Source organism: Notechis scutatus, chromosome 15, assembly GCF_049901735.1.
Source record: "Notechis scutatus isolate UNSWTSFEM ecotype Mainland chromosome 15, rNotScu1.2, whole genome shotgun sequence".
NCBI classification, from domain to species: Eukaryota; Metazoa; Chordata; class Lepidosauria; order Squamata; family Elapidae; genus Notechis; species Notechis scutatus.
Window position 1 is genome coordinate 6920565 of NC_142023.1, and position 17012 is coordinate 6937576.

General features: G+C 49.9%; 2 protein-coding genes across 4 annotated transcripts; one reads left to right on the forward strand and one right to left on the reverse strand.

Moving 5' to 3' along the window:
• Positions 1 to 731: 731 nt before the first annotated feature.
• RBM18 (RNA binding motif protein 18) lies at positions 732 to 7232 on the reverse strand. The gene is made up of 5 exons (XM_026685826.2): positions 6936 to 7232; positions 3392 to 3518; positions 3202 to 3288; positions 2742 to 2827; positions 732 to 1477 (listed from the first exon to the last, which is right to left on the reverse strand). The coding sequence occupies exons 1-5, from the start codon at positions 7058 to 7060 to the stop codon at positions 1318 to 1320; spliced, it is 585 nt and encodes a 194-aa protein (XP_026541611.1). The 5' UTR covers positions 7061 to 7232; the 3' UTR covers positions 732 to 1317.
• A 61-nt stretch (positions 7233 to 7293) lies between these two features.
• MRRF (mitochondrial ribosome recycling factor) lies at positions 7294 to 14998 on the forward strand. Of its 3 annotated transcripts, none has more exons than XM_087943961.1 (7): positions 7294 to 7448; positions 7873 to 8053; positions 9184 to 9333; positions 10457 to 10575; positions 11751 to 11842; positions 13770 to 13929; positions 14482 to 14998. In XM_087943961.1, the coding sequence occupies exons 2-7, from the start codon at positions 7891 to 7893 to the stop codon at positions 14557 to 14559; spliced, it is 762 nt and encodes a 253-aa protein (XP_087800087.1). In that variant the 5' UTR covers positions 7294 to 7448; positions 7873 to 7890; the 3' UTR covers positions 14560 to 14998. The 3 variants fall into 3 exon arrangements, with proteins under 3 accessions (XP_087800087.1, XP_087800088.1, XP_087800089.1); XM_087943962.1 differs by having other exon boundaries at positions 7334 to 7444; XM_087943963.1 differs by lacking the exon at positions 7873 to 8053 and having other exon boundaries at positions 7380 to 7448.
• Positions 14999 to 17012: the final 2014 nt, after the last annotated feature.

Below are 17012 nucleotides of genomic sequence, written 5' to 3' on the forward strand. Positions count from 1 at the left end.
AAGGCCGTAGGAAGGCCTGGCCTGGGTCTCCCCTGCCCCTTCCCACCAGAAACCCAACCGGAGGGCACAGCCAGCCCAGGAGGGAAGGCGAAGCAGGCTATCAGCACAGAGGGACTCCTGGGCTAAGCCCCTCTAGCATTCACCTCCCAGGTAGAAGCACCTGGCCTGGGACACAGAGCTGCCTGCCTCCTGTGAAGAAGAGGGGTTGCTCAGGAAGGCCTCGGCCCAGCTTGGAGTCACCCAGGTGCCTCACCTGGGAGTTCTAGGGGAGAGGGGAATGTGTACTTTCTCTTGCCTCGTTCTTAGCTGCTGCTGCTGTGGATGGCCACAGGGTGTGTGTGTGTGAGAGAGAGAGAGAAAGAGTGAACCTGTATGTAACCGGATAGGAGGCAAGGGCCCGGCTGTGACTTTCCAGTTTGGAGGAAGTAACCGGAGATGAACAGGGCCCAGACCGAGGATAATCACCCTGATTGGGACTGACACCCAAACAGGGCAGGGGAAAAAGGGGAAGGTCGTTTCAAGACTGTGGCCGGCCACTCTGCTTCTCCACAGCCTGTCCGGTCCAATGCCAACCTTCCCCTGCAAGGCTTCAAATTTAGCCGAGGACTCTCATGCTTTAATTACAGAATTTTTGTTTTTGTTTTTTTAAATCACCCAGATTCTGATGGCTAATTTACCAGTTTTGAAGTCAAGAGATTTTTGACAAATGATCCCAGTTTAACAAGGTGCACTTTTAAAAGTGGGCTAAAAGTTTTATTCCTGTGATGTTCACTTTAAAAAAAAAAAAAAAAATGCATACACCGATGATGCCCAGATGTGTTCGATGCAGCTGTTACTCACAGACAACTATTACCAATTTCATTGCCCCCTTTTGGCTTTTTCCCGGGTTTCAGGATGCAAGAAACTCTGGTTTTTCTCTTGCTGGAGAGATCAGGCAACCCAAAGCATGTTTTACTACTGGATAGAGATAATATTCTGGATAGGCCATCAGAACTCTTCGTTATCTTCAGGTCAAAACAAATACTGAAGTGGTGAAAACATACTGAAACACACACACACACACACACACACACATCTTGGAGCTGGATCTAGCTAGGGGGAGGAGAGGAGAGGAAATCTGGTTTTACTACTAAACCAGTTGAGTTTGTTGGAGAAGCTGTATACAGATTTATGGATGGTGCTACAGCCGTTTCCCTCAGAAGTGTTGACTTCCGTGTGTGCAAAGGAGGAATCGCAGCAGTCCCACACGAGGCCCAGGACAGGGCAGCGCCTATCTCGGTTCCTCCTAGCTGGCTTTCCATCTGTCGAGAGCGCTCATCACCTCTTGGACTTCCAAGCAGCTCTGGAGTAGGGGCCAGTCCGTTTTTTCTCGGGGGCCTTGAAGTACGTGTAGGGGGCCGCCGGTGGGAACTCGGCGTCGGGATTCTCCGACATCATTTTCAGCTTCGTTTCAATGGCTTTGATTTTTGTACTGACGCTGCAGAGTGAATAACAGAGGCGGCTGAAACGTCACCTTGTCTGCGGCCCGGATTTAGAGTCAGAAGCCTTGTGCATGCAGAAGCCTGCCCCCACCCACCCACCCACCCCGCTGTCCCTGGGTTCAAAGCCACACCCTCCTCCAGGTCCCTTTTCTTTCATCGCACAGTCCCCACATGTGCTCATGTGGCTGTGAGTCCCACATGCACACTCCCCCAGAGGGGCATTTAATTCTGCAGATCGAGGCTGTCCGGTTGCTGGGGGAAAGCTCTGCTGATGGCTGTCCCTGGCCCCTTCTGAATAGCTAGGCGATGCCCCGTTTGTTCAGTTAGCAAAGGAAGGCTCTCCTGCGTTTTGCGCTCCTCGCTGCTCGGTGAACTTCAGCTGCGCTGTCTTCTTTTCCCCATTTGCTAAGTTCCTTTTAGATCAGTCAGCCACAGCTAGCCATGACGCACAATACATGGCAAAGTATTATGGGTTGAAACAGTGGCTGCCAACCAGTGGGCCGGGGGCCACTGGTGGTCCGTGGGAAAATTTTGGTGGTCCGCAGAGAAATGTCCCCCCCCCCAAAAGCAATTAATCCAGGCTGCGTGGGAACACAAGGCTGCGCTGCCCACATGGCCCGCGGGAACTTGCGTCGCTTGCATTGCGAACAACACGAGGTAGTGAGGGGAGGAAGGAAAGGGCGGGGGGGAACTTGCCCCCCCCCCTCTCTGGGAGACAGTATCCTGCGATCCCAAATAAAGAATGATCGATCGGTAAGAAAACAGGGTGGGCAATATTCCTGCAGACTTTTTGGGGGATTTTCCCAGGGTCTCTGCTGCTTTCTTCAGAGACCCTGGGAAAACGTCAGCAAGCCACCGTCAAGTCAAAATTCATATTAGTGGCCCGCGGGATTTAAAATTGTGAGTTTGGTGGTCCCTGAGGTCCAAAAGGTAGGCGACCCCTGGGTTGAAAGTCAGCTAAGAAGCATTAACCAAGAAATCCGTGAAATTAGGCCTAATGGGAGCTTGGAAGATCAGCTTTTTCAAAGTCGGCTTTACTTCTGACTGCAGTGCCAGGTGAAACTTGTGTCCTGTCCCTATTCAGCCATCAAGCTTGCAGTCTCTTCGAAAGAAACCTCTTTAAACTATGGGAAGCCAGATGTTAGGATGGGGAATGTCCCAACCAAAAAAAACCCTTTCCTGCTCTTTGGGGTCCCGTATGTTCTAGCTGACTGTCAAAGGATAGTTTTCCCCCCTCCCACAATTGGAGGCAGATCTTACCTCAGGTTGGACTGGTGGGTCTCCGTGCTGGAAGATGGCTCCAGACTGATGGGAAGGGTCTTCTCGTTCTTATTCTGGTCATACCTCTGGCAGGGAGGGGGGAGAAAGAGCAGAAATTAAACCCCACCAGCTGAAACAGAAACGTCCTTGTGGCCCTTCAGATGGTGACACCGCCATTTTTAGTAACGATGGAATTTCAATCAACACAAGAAGAGCAAGTAATATTGGTTAAGCCCATTAAAAAGCAATTGTAACCCAGGTTAGTTTCGACAGGGCTTTCCCCTCTGTGGCTGTTTAATTTGCAACTGGCCTTGGGCCACTTCCCAAAGATTGTGTGCTGGACACAAAGATTGTTGCGCAGCTCGACCAACTTCACAGAGACGTGAAGGAACACCCGCCTGTTGTGGGGGAAGAAAGAGGGCCCCACTCTGACACCGGCGGAGACAGGGAGCAGGCTCACCTTGACCTGGGCGTGAGCCCACCGCACAACCAGCTTCTTGGAGAGCGCCAGCTTCCCGTTGAGGCAATGGATGGCCTGTTCTGCCTCCTGAGAGAGAGAAAGAAGAAAAAAACAACCCTTGAGAAAGGCTGCTGGGCTGGAGAGACATCTGAAGGCCTGGCCTCTTCAGTTAATCAAAGGCTCAACCTACCTGTTTGGTCTCGAAGTTCACAAAGCAGTAGCCCCTGGGCTGCCCCTCCAGGACTCCTGACTTATGGAAGAGGAAGTCGAACTGCTTCACCTTGCCGAATTTCTGCAGGAGTTTGAGAAGGTGATATCTGGAAGGGAGGATAAAGGAGATGAATAATTCTGCTATAGAAACCCATTAAAGAAGAAAAGCAATGTTACTGTTGTTGTTTTTTTGCCTGAAGGCATTTCAGGATGATGGCCATGCAGTGTCAGGTGGCCAAAGGAAATATGGTAGGGCCAACAAGGGGTCATTGGGGACCTTTGGGGAGGGAAGGGAATCCACAGCTTCCCTGGCCAGCTGTACCTCTTCCTGTGGGTTCCCACCAATATAGACATTTCCTTGAAATGACTGAGAAGATTCCAGGAATTGAAGCAGTCTCCCAAAGCAGGCAGATATTTTCCAGGAAAAAGCGCGGGGGGTAGAGAGAAGCTGGCCCACTTATAAAGTAAGAAAAAAAGCAAATGCAAAAAAGCAAAGAGAAAACAAAAAAGTGTGGAAAAAAAGAGTTTAAGAAAATGGGGGAAAAAGGCACAAAAGAGGTGGCTTCAGGGCAATTATAAGTAGAGTCATGTTTTCACCTCTCTCTCTCCAGTTAGATCATAACACTCTTCTTTCTATAATCTATCCTTATATGGTAGCTAATTTGAGGGCATCGTCCCTACAATAAGCCGAGAAATATTTTGAGCCACGAAGATATGCCACATAATTTAGGCTTATTTATTTCTGGAAGTCATCTGAAGATTTATTAGCTATTGTTAGGAGCATAAAAATACCCCTATTCTCCTTCTGCCCCCTGCCTCCCCCCTCCCCCCCGACTCTTCTCCTCTCTTTGGCAAATGTGCTTGTTTTCCTTAGTCCCAAACGGCCACAGTTCATCCTGTTCTCGAAACAAAAAACATCAAGCAACTTGCCTCGAGGAACCTCATTAGATTTCCTTTGGCAACTTTGTGGCCTGTTTGGCCAGGTTCATCAGCCTGAAATTCATCCAAATTCAAATTGTAGGGCTTTCCTTGGGTTGTCTCCCAAAAGAGTAAGGGGGGGGGGGAGCCGTTTCCAAGTCCCCCTGCTTAAATCCCAGGACAGGGGAAAGGCAGGGAAATGCTCAATCCCATCAACCCGAGTGCCAGGTAATGAGCCAGTGAATCCCCCAGACTCGGTGATGGCAGGATTCTGGTATGGGCAGTTAAGATTGTCTCTGGCATCTTTGCCAAGTCCATTTCTGATTTTCTTCTACTACAAGATGAACATGTCTGGAGTCTAAAGAAAAAGAAATGACAGGCACGAGTTTGAATCTTTGGTTAATATTTGATCATCTCCCCACAGAGCTGCTCTGTTGTGGAACCTATGACACTCAACTCCGGGACTCTCAAGGAAAGAATATTATTTAGGGCAACCTGTAAGTTTACGAGCTACCTGTAAGTTTTTGCTTTGTGTCCATCCTCTACAAATCCCGCTTCTCTGCCCAATTCTTTACTTCCGACATCCTTGACTGTTATTTACAAGGTGCTAAAATCATTTCTGAGTAACGAAAGAGCTGCATTACGGACAGGGAACAGGAAGCCGGGCTGCTGAAAATTACCAGAGCTATTTTGATGGGGTACCTGGGACCAGAAGCCCCAGGCAGAGGAAGGAGAGTAGGCCCCGTTCCTACTTCCTGCCATCCAAAACACAGGCCAGACAATCTGTCCAAGTCCCATTTCCTTTTCCGCCAGTTTTCCTCCTGGCACCCTGAGCGCTATTCAAAGGCCGAGTTGAAGGTTGCTTCAAACAATGCTTGCCTAAGGATATGGGAATGGCCCCAGCCACATGCTAAAGCCATTTACGCCAGGACAATTCCTCGGGGTGGATCTTAAAGGGAGAGGCGGAGAGGCCTCTTGCGTGTATAGAGGCCCCACTCGCTTCCCTTACGGTTGCAATGCAAAGCGGGGTTGTTTTTTATCCCAGAAGGGCAGAATGCTCACCTGGAAGACAGGTGAGCGGAAGCAAACTGAAGCGAAAAGAAGTGGGCCAGGAAGGACAGCGCGGAAGCTTCTGTTCTGTTACTCTGAACGTGTGAAAAATGCTAAGGGACGTAAATTCTGTTGTGGCATAAAACGTACATCAAATGGGCTCAACGCCAAATGTTCCATTCTGCACCTGGCTGGGAGACCTCAAAGGGTCTTCGAACCTTTTATCAGATTGCATTGTCATTATGCAGAACCTAAAACTTTTTAAGCAACTGCTGTCATAGCCAGGGCAGCGATCCACACAAGACACCTGTATTCTGGGGACAGAATCTCAGATTCCCCAGCCTGCCAATCCAACTGGCCCCCGTCAGTACGCTTATGCTCAGAGATGCTTTTAACTTCCAAAAACTTCACAACACCAATTCAGGCGCCGAAAAGCCTCCCTTTGCGAGTGCCCATCAGCTGAGCAGCCGCCACAAATTGCTCAACCCAGAGAAGCCTCAGCAATACAAACACTGGCCCCCATAAATGGTAATTAATGCAAAACAGAGAAGAGGCCCGGTTAGCGCAGCCCTGAATGGATCCTCGTCAAGAGGGCATTAATGACAGATTTCCACTTAGAGGCGCGATTAGGACCCTGCCCAACTGAAAAGAAAAGCACTTGGAACAAAAAAAAAGCACTTGCGGACGGGAGAAGGAGACGGAGCCAGGCAAAAATTGCTTCCACAGCTGAGAGGCAGACAATATCGGGGGAGATAAGACAAGACAGCCACTTGGAATGCATAAATCGGAGATTGTTTGGCAAAGTGGGGCTGGGAGGGGGAGGCAAAACGGTTGCCCCAACGCCGCCACTGGTTAATCTCCCTCCCGGCAATCAAGCTCTCCTCCTCCTCCGCGTTTAATTGCCCCACTTCAAGGGGCTCAAACATGTTAGCAGGCAATTTAAATGCACTAATCACGGGAGGCCAAGGGAATGTCAAACGTGCACCCACTTCGCGTTTGATGCCACCAGAAACAGAGGGGGGCACAGGCAGCTGCAGCCTTAAAGATGGGGGGGGGGGTTGCCCTTCCTGCCTTGGAGGGGGATGCCCAGCGCTCACCCCCACCCCGGGGTCCTGATCCAGGGGACAAAGGCCAGCCGTCCCAGGCAGGGAAAGGAGCTCAGAAGCAGATCAGCCCCAAGAGGGAACACAAGGAGGGTCTCTTGGCTGGGGAAGGGAGGGGGCCTGCAGTTGCTTCCTTGGAGGGGTCCTGAGGGTGGGGACCAAGTCCAGCCGTCCCAGGCAGGAAAAGGGGTTCAGAAACAATTCAAAGAGGGGATGCAAGGAGGGTCTTTTGGCTGGGGGTGTCCTTGCCCCCCACCCCAGGGGACCAAAGCCAACCGTCCCAGGCAGGGGAAGGAGCTCAGGAGCAGCTCAAAGGGGGCGGGGGGATGCAAGGAGGGTCTCTCGGCTGGGGAGGGGGCGGCAGGCGACACTGGTGGGAAGAAGGCCCAGATCTCCTCCTCCTCCTCCTCCTCGGGGGTGGTGGAGCCCCCCAGTCGCCCCCGCCGGACTCACTCGGTGATCTTGGGGTCGAGGTTCCCGATCCAGAGGCGGTGCCCGTCCTGCAGGGCCCCCTCGGACAGCAGCGAGGCGTTCTCCAGGCGCAGGCTCTGCGGAGGGGCTCGGCCCGCGCTCGCCATCCGGGCCTCAAGATCGCCGCCCTTCCGGAGCCTCCCGAGTGGGCTAGCGGTGAAGACCCCGCGCCTCTGGGCATGTGCAGAGTGCAGCCCCCTACACCGCCCCCTCCGCGACCTCCTCCTCCTCCTCAGCGACTCGCCCGGGCTGGCTCTTCCGTCACTCCTCCGCGCCAAGGGGCGCGCGGCGGCGCGGGACGTCGACGTCAGCAGCACTGCCGCGCGGGAGGAATGACGTCACGCCGCGCGACGGCTCCTACGCGCCCCCTCCGCCTCTGCGTGCTCCACCGAGGCGAGGAGCGGCGGCGGCGGGCGGGCGGGGGAGGGAGGCACCGAGGGGCGTGTCCTGAAAGTGGGCGGGGCCGGAAGAAGAGGAGACTCCAGCTATTTGCAAGTATAGATTTTAATCCACTTTTTTAGTGGGAGGGGGGGAATCTCCTCCTTCCCCAAAATTATTATTATTACTAATATATTAAAATATTATTATCAATAGAAATTCAGCTTGGCTGGGAGGCGGGTTTGCATTGAAGTCCCCACCCCCACGAGGGATTCCTGGTCTCCAAGCAAGCCAAGTTGCATTGCTGCTGTTGATCTTTTAGTAGAGTCATCATTTGGGGAAGGAGGGCAAAGGTCTCATTTTGAAAGACCAGGACTCTTAGGAGGGGGGGGGCTTCCCTGCGCGGGGGGGGGGGTTGTCTGCTTCCACTCTGCAATGCCCCCCCCTCCCCCGATCCCCAGCTGTCCCCTTGGGAGTGGGGCGGCAGCCCCTAACGGGGCCCAGACTAACAAGGACTAACCAACGCTCTACTCTCTTCCAGGTGGGCAACTGCAGCGCCATGGCCGGACCCCTCCAAGGTCTCCGGCGGTTGCCTGCCCTGCTCTGTCGGCCTCCCTGGCAAGCCCTTCCAAAGCCCAGGCCCTTCCTGCTGCTGGGCTTCCGGGAGGGCCGGGCCCTCGAGACCCCACAAGTCAGGACCCTGGCCACGAAGAAGGCCAAAGGTGAGGAAAGCTGTGGGTGTCAAAGGCCAAGGAGGCGGAAGGGCCCCTTGAGACCACCACTTCCATTTCTCCCTGTCCTGCCTCTCTGGGAGGCTCGCCATCAATAGAGGGAAAACCTACAAAGACTAAAATTGCTTCTATTCACGATCCTATAAGCTATAAATCCCATCACTGACATTCGTATTACTTCCAATAAGTCGCTGTGGTATATCAAAGGGAGGACAGTTGGATCCAGGGGCTGAAATGCACCCTCCTCAAAGTCCCAAAGGCGCTTTCCCCAAAGGCAACTGGGCTTTCTTGTTTTCTTTCTCCTTGAAAACATTTCGCCTCTCATCCAAGGAGCTTCTTCAGTTCTCCTTGGATGAGGAGCAAAACATTTTCTAGGGAAAGGGAAAAAAAAACCACACAAGAAAGTCCATTTGTCTTTTGGAAAAGCACTTTTGGGACGAGAATCTCCATAGATATCCCTCCTGAAAGACAATCCAAAACCTTTAGGGCCTTGGAGTCCAGGATGAGAGAGTGAAAGTAAGATGCTTAATATTTTCTTTTTTTTAATTTTTATTAAACAAAACAATTAAAAACATTGAACATGGTGAAGTCGATTTGACGTGATTTGGGGTCAATATCGCATATCTATCTATCTTTCTCTATGAACAATTATTCAACTATATACACATATACGTTTCATTCATATATTACATTTCTAACATCATTCGTCTTCATTTCATCCAATCATTTACTCTTTCAACAGCTCCTTTCCCAACTTAAGACCTTCGCTCCCATCCATGATAGAATTTATCCCAAATTGCGTAGTATGCCGATTCATCTTTGTTTTTCATTTCTAGAGTTAACTTGTCCATTTCAGCGCATAGCAAGATTTTGTATATTACTTCTTCTTCACTTGGTATAACTATCTCTTTCCAGTTCTGGGCAAATGCTATCCTTGCCTCAGTAATAATGTGCCTAATCAAATAAAGCTCAAGATGTTTCATCTTTTCTAATGACAGAGGGTTGGTTGGGGTTAGCAGAGGTCACAACGTGGAACACACGGCCCTATTTCAAGAGTGCTCCTGAAGCAAGCCCCAAAGAAGTCCTGGGTAATCAAACTAACTTGGCTCTGCTCTCCGCAGCTAAAGGGAAAAGTCAGGCCCGTGTGAACATCAACACTTCCTTGGTAGAGGACATCATCAGCCTAGAAGAGTTAAACGAAGAAATGAACTTGGTGGTCAAAACCCTACAGGAAAATTTCAACAAAACTTTGAGCATCAGGACAAACCCAGGTGAGGGATTTCTCTCTGCAGTTTTTGGGGTGCTGCTCCAACTCATAATGTCATTTTCTTGCCCACAGCACATTCTGCTGTTTAAAACTCCGCGCTTTTTGGGGGGGCCTGATCCACTAGATCAGGAGTCACCAACCTTTTGGACCTCAGGGACCACCAAAATCACGATTTTAAATCCCGCGGACCAGAAACCCTGGGAATATCCCCAAAAAAGTTTGCAGGAAAATTCCCCACCCTGTTTTCCTACTGATCGATCATTTTTTATTTGGGATCGCAGGATACCGACTCCAGTTCTGTTCTCAGGGAGGGAGAGAGAGAGAGAGAGAGACTTTTGGCTTCATGCAAGGAAAGCAGCAGAAGCAGCAGAAGTCTTTCTCTCTCCCAAACTCCGCCAGAAATGAATTTTTGTGAAACTTGTCGTGCTGGAGCAGGAGGCCTTGTAAGGTCCCAAAGACTCATTTCGGGTGGAGTTTGGGGGAGGGAAAGAAAGACTTTTGCTGCTTTCCTTGCGTGCAGCCAAAAGCAGAAGAAGAAAGAAGCAGAAAGAAGCAGCCTGGTGGCCAGGCCAGGCGCGTGGGACGAGTGGGGCAAGTTCCCCCCTCCGCCCTTTCCCCCCCTCCCCTCACTACCTTTTGTTGTTCACAATGCAAGCGCCACAAGCCTTGTGTTCCCGCGCAGCCTGGATTAACTGCTTTGGGGGGTGGTGACATTTCTCTGCGGACCACCAAAATTTTCTCACGGACCATCAGTGGTCCCCACTGGTTGGCGACCACTGCACTCGATCCCTTGAAGGTTCAGGATGTAATGAAAGAGAACATTGCCTCCTGCCTCCTGCCTGAAAGAAGCAGGGAATAGAAACATCCTGGTGGATTTGAATTCAGAAGCCAGACACTTGCAATACACCCTATTTTGAAGATGTTTTGATGCCAGTATATTTTTTTAGAAGCAGCCCCATATCGGGAGCTTTCCAGGTCGATCCCAAAGCTATATGATGAAAGCTTGGACGGATAAATGTAATAAAATGCAATAAGAGCAGCAAACTATAATTATAAAGAGAGGAGGACTGATAATACCCGAGCCAGAATCGCAAAGGGTTTCGCTACCGTTGTATTTCTCATTTCAGGGGCTCTTGATTCGATCATCGTTGCCACCAAGGATGGGAAATTTCCGTTAAACCAGCTTGCACAAATCTCCCAGCATTCTGCGCAGCTCCTTGTGGTTAACATGAGCAGCTTTCCAGAAGTGAGTAGATTTCTTGTTCCATCCCGCTTGGCAGATCCAAATCTCCTGATCCCAGGAGCCCCCCTGGGTGTGGAAAATGCTACTGTTCCCTCTTTGGCTTCCTGCCCGGTTGTCGCTGCCAGGATGACTTGCGGCCCCTGCCTTTGTGTCTGCTGTGGCTCAGACCGGAAGCTCCTCAGGAGCAGAGATCCTTTTATTTTTTTGGCTTCCACACTTCGATATCACTTGCATAAGCTGTGAGTGACATCAGAGCTTTTGCAGAACCAAACCATGCAGCCACATTTGCTTTGGAGGAAGAGGGTTAACAGACCCGAACGGAGCAGGGAAGCTTTCCAAGGACCGGGAGTTTGAGTTGGGTTGCTCCTTTGTCACTCCTCTCCTAACTCCCTAAGAGAACACAAACGGAGTGTTTTTGGTTAAGAGAAATGAGCTAACTTTGGCGCCTCAGATGCAGGGGATCTGCACGGTCCTCGCTCTGTTGCCTGCCAAAGGGCTGTGTGTGGCACAAACTTTGAGCCTGGGGGAAGGAAAGGTTTCCAGCAAATGCCTGCCAGAAAATCCAGAGATGTGAAGAACAGGCCTGGTGCTAATCCCTTTTACTTTCACACTTGCCCGGTGCAATGTGGAACGAGTTAACGTGATTGAGGCCTTCCCTGTAAGCACCAAGCAGGACCACGTGAGGGCTTTGGCAGCCAAAGGCCCATCCTGGAATCCTTCATCGGCTTTTCCTCCTACATCTTGCAGGAGTCCGGAGCCCCCGGGAGGATTTGCTGCCTCTTTTGCTATCTGCGTTGCCTCAAACTGTCAAGATGGTTTCCATCTTCCTTTCTGCTTCCTTCTTCCCTCGCTCGCTTAGTCAGTCTCCTTCTTTTCCCCCATCCCTCCCCTTCTGAAACCTCTTCACCAATATCTTCGATCCTGGGCTGGGGAGGGGGGCTGGGGCAGGAGGAAAGGGGCTGGGGAGGGGGGGAGGCTCCCTGCAGAATTGCAGTTCAGTTTTGATCAAAGGGGCCGATGTAACTTCCTGATCTCGCCGGTAAGCAAACTAAATGTTTCCATGTTCTGTCAAGATGGATTGCTCTCCGCTGATGGGGAGTCCTGGTGTCTGGTAATAATTATTTGCTAATCCCCCCCTGCCATTTTTTTTTTTTAAACATCTTGCCGCGTGGTTGCAGAGCACAGCTGCGGCCGTTAAGGCTATCCAACAGAGCGGGATGAATCTCAACCCGGAAGCGGATGGGCTCTTGATTCGCGTGCCAGTTCCAAAGTAAGTCAGTCCGCCGCGTTCTCTCAGTCCCTTGATGGCCAAAACCGCCCCTGGCGATTTTGCCTGCTTGGCTAAATGAATGGCCCCTTAGAATGGCCAGATCCGCCTCTTGCCTCCTCCTACACTTTGGTAGGGGTGTGGGTGGAAGAGCTCTTGACAGGGGCTGCCTAGTGTGGCACCCCAGAATTTTCCATAGTTCAAAAAAAAAGGGTGCCTAGGATGAGATGGATCTTTGAGGATGTTTTGAACTTTCTTAAGGCAGCGGGAGCTCTAAAGCTCTTCCAAAGAGGGGAGAGGACATCCAATGATTCTCTGGGCAATGACATTCACCCTCTGGACTGCTGTCCTATCTGCCACTATGCAATTGGCAAACCATACAGAGGTGCAATAAGTTAAGATACTCTCTATGGTGTAGCGGTAGAAGGTCACCAGCAGTCTTTCATTGAGATGTTGTTTCCTGAGAAGTCTAAGGTAGTATGATCTCCGCTGGGCCCTTTTGCCTTTTAAACATACCTGGTTTGCTGAAGTTTTGCAAGTTGCTTTGGTATTTGAACCAAAGGTAGCCGATGGGGCGTTTGTGTGAATGCTTACATCTGAGTCAGGGCCACATTGAAAGCCCCTTAGCACCAGCCAATGAAGGGTGCAGTTATTAAACCCGGCTCTCTTTAAGAAAAGCCAATTGTGTGGGACGGAAGGAGATGGAATGGGATCCCTTTGCCCCCGCTCCCCTCCCCAGCCAATCCGGTTCCCGGTCTCCTGCCCGTCTCGGGCGTCCCTTTCTCCCCCTCCCTCTCCTCCAATTCTGAAGGAGGCGGCTATTATGCTCCTAATTGCAGCAGCCTGATTGTTAGCATGCTCCCAGGTCATCTTCCAATCTGAACTCCTGGAGAGGAGGAGAAATCCAAGAACAGGCAAGACAGAGAAGATCTGAGCCTTCCGCTTTCTCCATTTTTTTTACCTGGCCACTGTCACTTTTTTGGGGGGACAAGGCCCAGGTGTTTGATTGCCAGGCTGCCTTCTGAAGGTGGGTGCCACCCCATCATGCCTGCTGAGGCAAGGGTGTGATCTCCACAGCTCCAGAAACTGTAGTCATTTAAAAAAAAAAAAGCCAGAAATGCAAACTCTTTTATCCGGTATTATTCCAAAATATATTGCCCTCCTGCCATCCGCCAACCGAGCCATGGCTGCTTCTTTCCTTCCATGAGGTTCAGCCTTCTTTATCCTTCAAACATTTTCTCCGTTGTTTTCAAATTTGCATCTCTGGGCACTTTTTTTTTTTAAACAAGTTTTATTACAGTTTTCCACATTTTTTAAAAAAGCCTCTTTTTTAGAACAGCATAATTCAGGATTTCCACATTTACATACAGATAGGATCATAGTTACGTATTCATCTTTTACATTCAACTTCCTATCTTAACGATGCTTTTATTTATTATATTGTTCAAAATGCTGATTTAAATCATAATTAATCTCATCTCTTCATAACTATTGTCCTTTGGTACTTTTATCTGTCATATTTGCAATTTCATCACGTATTCTTATTTCATCCTTTCACGTGTTCTAATTTCATGCGAATATTTAAGCAAAACAATAGTTCCCCCCCTAAATTACTAATTTAAGTGTGCCACACCTATAGTTTATATATTCATTAATCACCTCCCCTTTAAATAAACATTTAACTTTTATTACCTAAAAAGTTGATAACAACAATCCCTTAAAACTACATGACATAGACACCTTTTATGTCAGGTTCTGCGTGGTTTTCCACCTCTTCATTTCATAAAGCTTATTTACAATTCTGAAAGTAAAAAAAAAGAAACAAGTTAATCTATTCAATTAATCCTGAACTCTGATATCATCTCTGGGCACTTTCATGCATGGCTCCGTGCCAAGAGGGTCTTTTTCTCCTTCGCTTTTCTCCCACCAGAATCACCCGTGAGCACAGGGAGAACTTGGTCACGGTCGCCAAGCAGCTCACTAACAAGGCCAAGGAGTCCCTGCGTAAAGTCCGCACCGGGGCCATGAATCAGGTGAAGAGAGCCAAAGGAACCACGTCGGAAGACACCATCCGATTGATAGAGAAGCAGGTACTGAGGGATTGGGAGGCTACAGTTTGGTGCTGACCACTAGGCTGTCCTGTCCTGATCTAACAGCCCCCCCACCCCCTCGCAGAACACAGAAATTTGGCACCTCACCTCAGAGGTCTCCCTGCCTCTGGACAGCCGTGTCCTCATTCGGTCGCTGGCCTTTATTTTTTTGACCCAGAGGGACGTCCCTACATTTGAGTGGTGCGGTGTGGCCCAGAGGTGGAGCTCCTGCCTCGCAATCTGTTGAGTTCGATCCCAGGTAGAGGCGGATATTTCTCTCTCTCGGCATGATGAGAACCTGTCTGCTGAACAAAACTCTGCATTGGCGACAGGAAAGGCCTCCGGCCATTCAAACGCTCAGCTCCATTCAGTTGCGCAGACTCCACCCCGCAAAGGGATGATGGGGGTCATTAAAAGCACATGATGATGGACGTCCCTACATTTCTCATGCTTTTGACGAAAATCCCAATGTGATTGTTGCCATTTGTTACCTGCTGGTGTTTTTTTTCTAAAAAGAATTCACAAAGTGTTCTTTTTCTCAATTTGCCACAGATTCAGCAAATGACCGAAGATGCCACAGAGGAAATGGACAAGCTATTGGCAGCAAAGATGAAGGAGCTGCTTGTCTAGAGTCTGTCTGTCTGTCTCTCTCTCTCTCTCTCTCCCTCCCTCTCTCTCTTTCTCTCTCTCTCATACACACACAGAGGTCACCGCAAGCTGCTTTCTTCTGGCTAAAACGGGTCAGTAATGATTTTTCAACTGCAGGAAGCAACTTTGGGCAGCGAATCAAAGCTCAGGACTCGAGGAAGGGGGCTGCGCCTGGAGGTGGGCTGGGAAGAGCCTTTGGCTCCCCGACAGTTGTCATCTCAGCTCCGTCGTGGAGAGCACAGCGTGGCTTTGGTGCCACAGACCCAGAAGCCATTTTGGAAGAAGAATAATCACAGAACAATCATCGATTAAATGGCCTGTGGTGCCTGACTTTGAAGGAACAGAGGATGCTGGGGGGGGGGGGGACTTCATAAATCGGTCAGGAATTTTGTGTTATTAAATAAAGCAAGTCCGAATGATCTGAGGGCTGCTTGTTGAACGCCTCATTTTTGAGCCACATCAGAGTGCATGGAAATGGGCACGTCGTCTCTCCCGAAGTGGCAAACTCACTTGTTTACAATGAGTCGTATCCCCTTCTTTTTCGACTGATGGCGCCTGTGCTGCAGCCCTGATTGCAGAATTGGGCTTTTTTTTTTTTTGGGTGTGGGGGTGGTTGGTGATAGTTTAGCTTTAAACAAATCGAGTCCAGGCATTGAAAACAGCCAGCCTGTTTGCAAAGGACAGAAGCGCCGGTTTCTTCGCTCCTGCCAATCCCCTTTTTTTTTTAAGCCCGCTTTGTGCGCGAGAGAAAAGACGTGGGCAGAAAACCCCAATGCTTGGGGAAAAAAACAAAAACACCCATCTGGGCCTGGATGGAAAGACCGCAGGCCACCTCAAGCCAACGTTGGAAGTTCAAAAGAGAGGTGATTGCTCCTCTTTTGAACCTCGGGGTTGTTGTTGGTTTTTTTGGGGGTGGAGGGAGGGGCTGGCTTGCTTTTGTGCGAAGGACGGAGGCGCCTGGCTCCCTGATTGTGCTTTTTTCGTGCCGCCTCCTGTCATAAGGAGCGCTGCTGTGCGAGGTTGGCAAGCCGGGTTTAACCAGGCGCGCAGCCCTCTTCGACAGGGTGCCGAGCAGAGGGGGGGGGGAAAGACGCGCTCAGCGGCATAATCGCTTTGCCTCCGAAATTCAGTGTTGATTAGAGGCGCTTTCTGGCTGGATTGTCGGCGGGCTGAAGTGCTGCTCTTTTTTTTCTTTTTTTTTTAATCACTACAGAAGCTCATTACAGCTTCCCGGCCACTCTCTGGTCCTCCGGTTCTCCTTCCCGATTAGCGCCCAGAGGCGGATGAATATTGGATGGTTTCATTACATACAAATGCAATCAACAGTTTTGCATAAAATTTCTCCTCTTTTTCTTGAGTTTCAATTGACCTCGGCACCCCTTGGTGGTGCCAGGCGCAAAACACATGCAAATGAGGGAGAACTTCCCGCATTAAAATCTCCCTCTGTATTTGTGTGTGTATAAGTGTGTGTGTGTGTGTGTGTGTGAACGGATAAATGATATGTAGATGGGTGGTTGAGTAGTGGATGGATAGATAGACAAGACTGGGTGGATAGATGGACGGACGGATGGACAGACACGAGACGACTGGATGGACAGACAACTGGATGGATGGATAGACAGACAAGACTGGATGGATGGATGGATGGACAGACAACTGGATGGATGGATAGACAGACAGGACTGGATGGATGGATAGACATGGATGGATGGATGGATGGACAGACAACTGGATGGATGGATAGACATGGATGGATGGATGGATGGACAGACAACTGGATGGATGGATAGACATGGATGGATGGATGGATGGACAGACAACTGGATGGATGGATAGACAGACAAGACTGGATGCATGGATAGACATGGATGGATGGATGGATGGATGGACAGACAGACAAGAGTGGATGGATGGATTGATGGATGGATAGACAAGACTGGATGAATGGATAGGATAGATACATAGAGATGGATGGATGGATGGACAGACAACTGGATGGATGGATGGATGGATAGACAGACAAGACTGGATCGATGGATGGGTAGGATAGATACATAGAGATGGATGGAGGGATGGATAGATATAGACAGACAGACAGACAAAAGGTGGGTGGGGCCTACCCAGGAAGTTAGGGGCCAGCACAGAGAGAATGAGAGAGTCCTAACCTTTTCATTGTTCTTATATTCCTTCCTTGCTTCTTCTCTTTTGATTAATTTCCAAGAATGTCCCAACTCTTTCCAGTGTAGATTGGAAGTATAAATCGGGGGGTACAAAACCAGCTGGCATCAACGGGGCAGCAGCCATAGAAGCTGCGCGGCAGAGAATGGCCGTTTCAGGGCTACCAAAGCCAAAGGCGTCGCTTGTTCAAAAACCACCTTTTGGGCTAAACATGGGAGCCTTCCTTGACCGTTGGCCAAAGGCATTAACTCCAACTC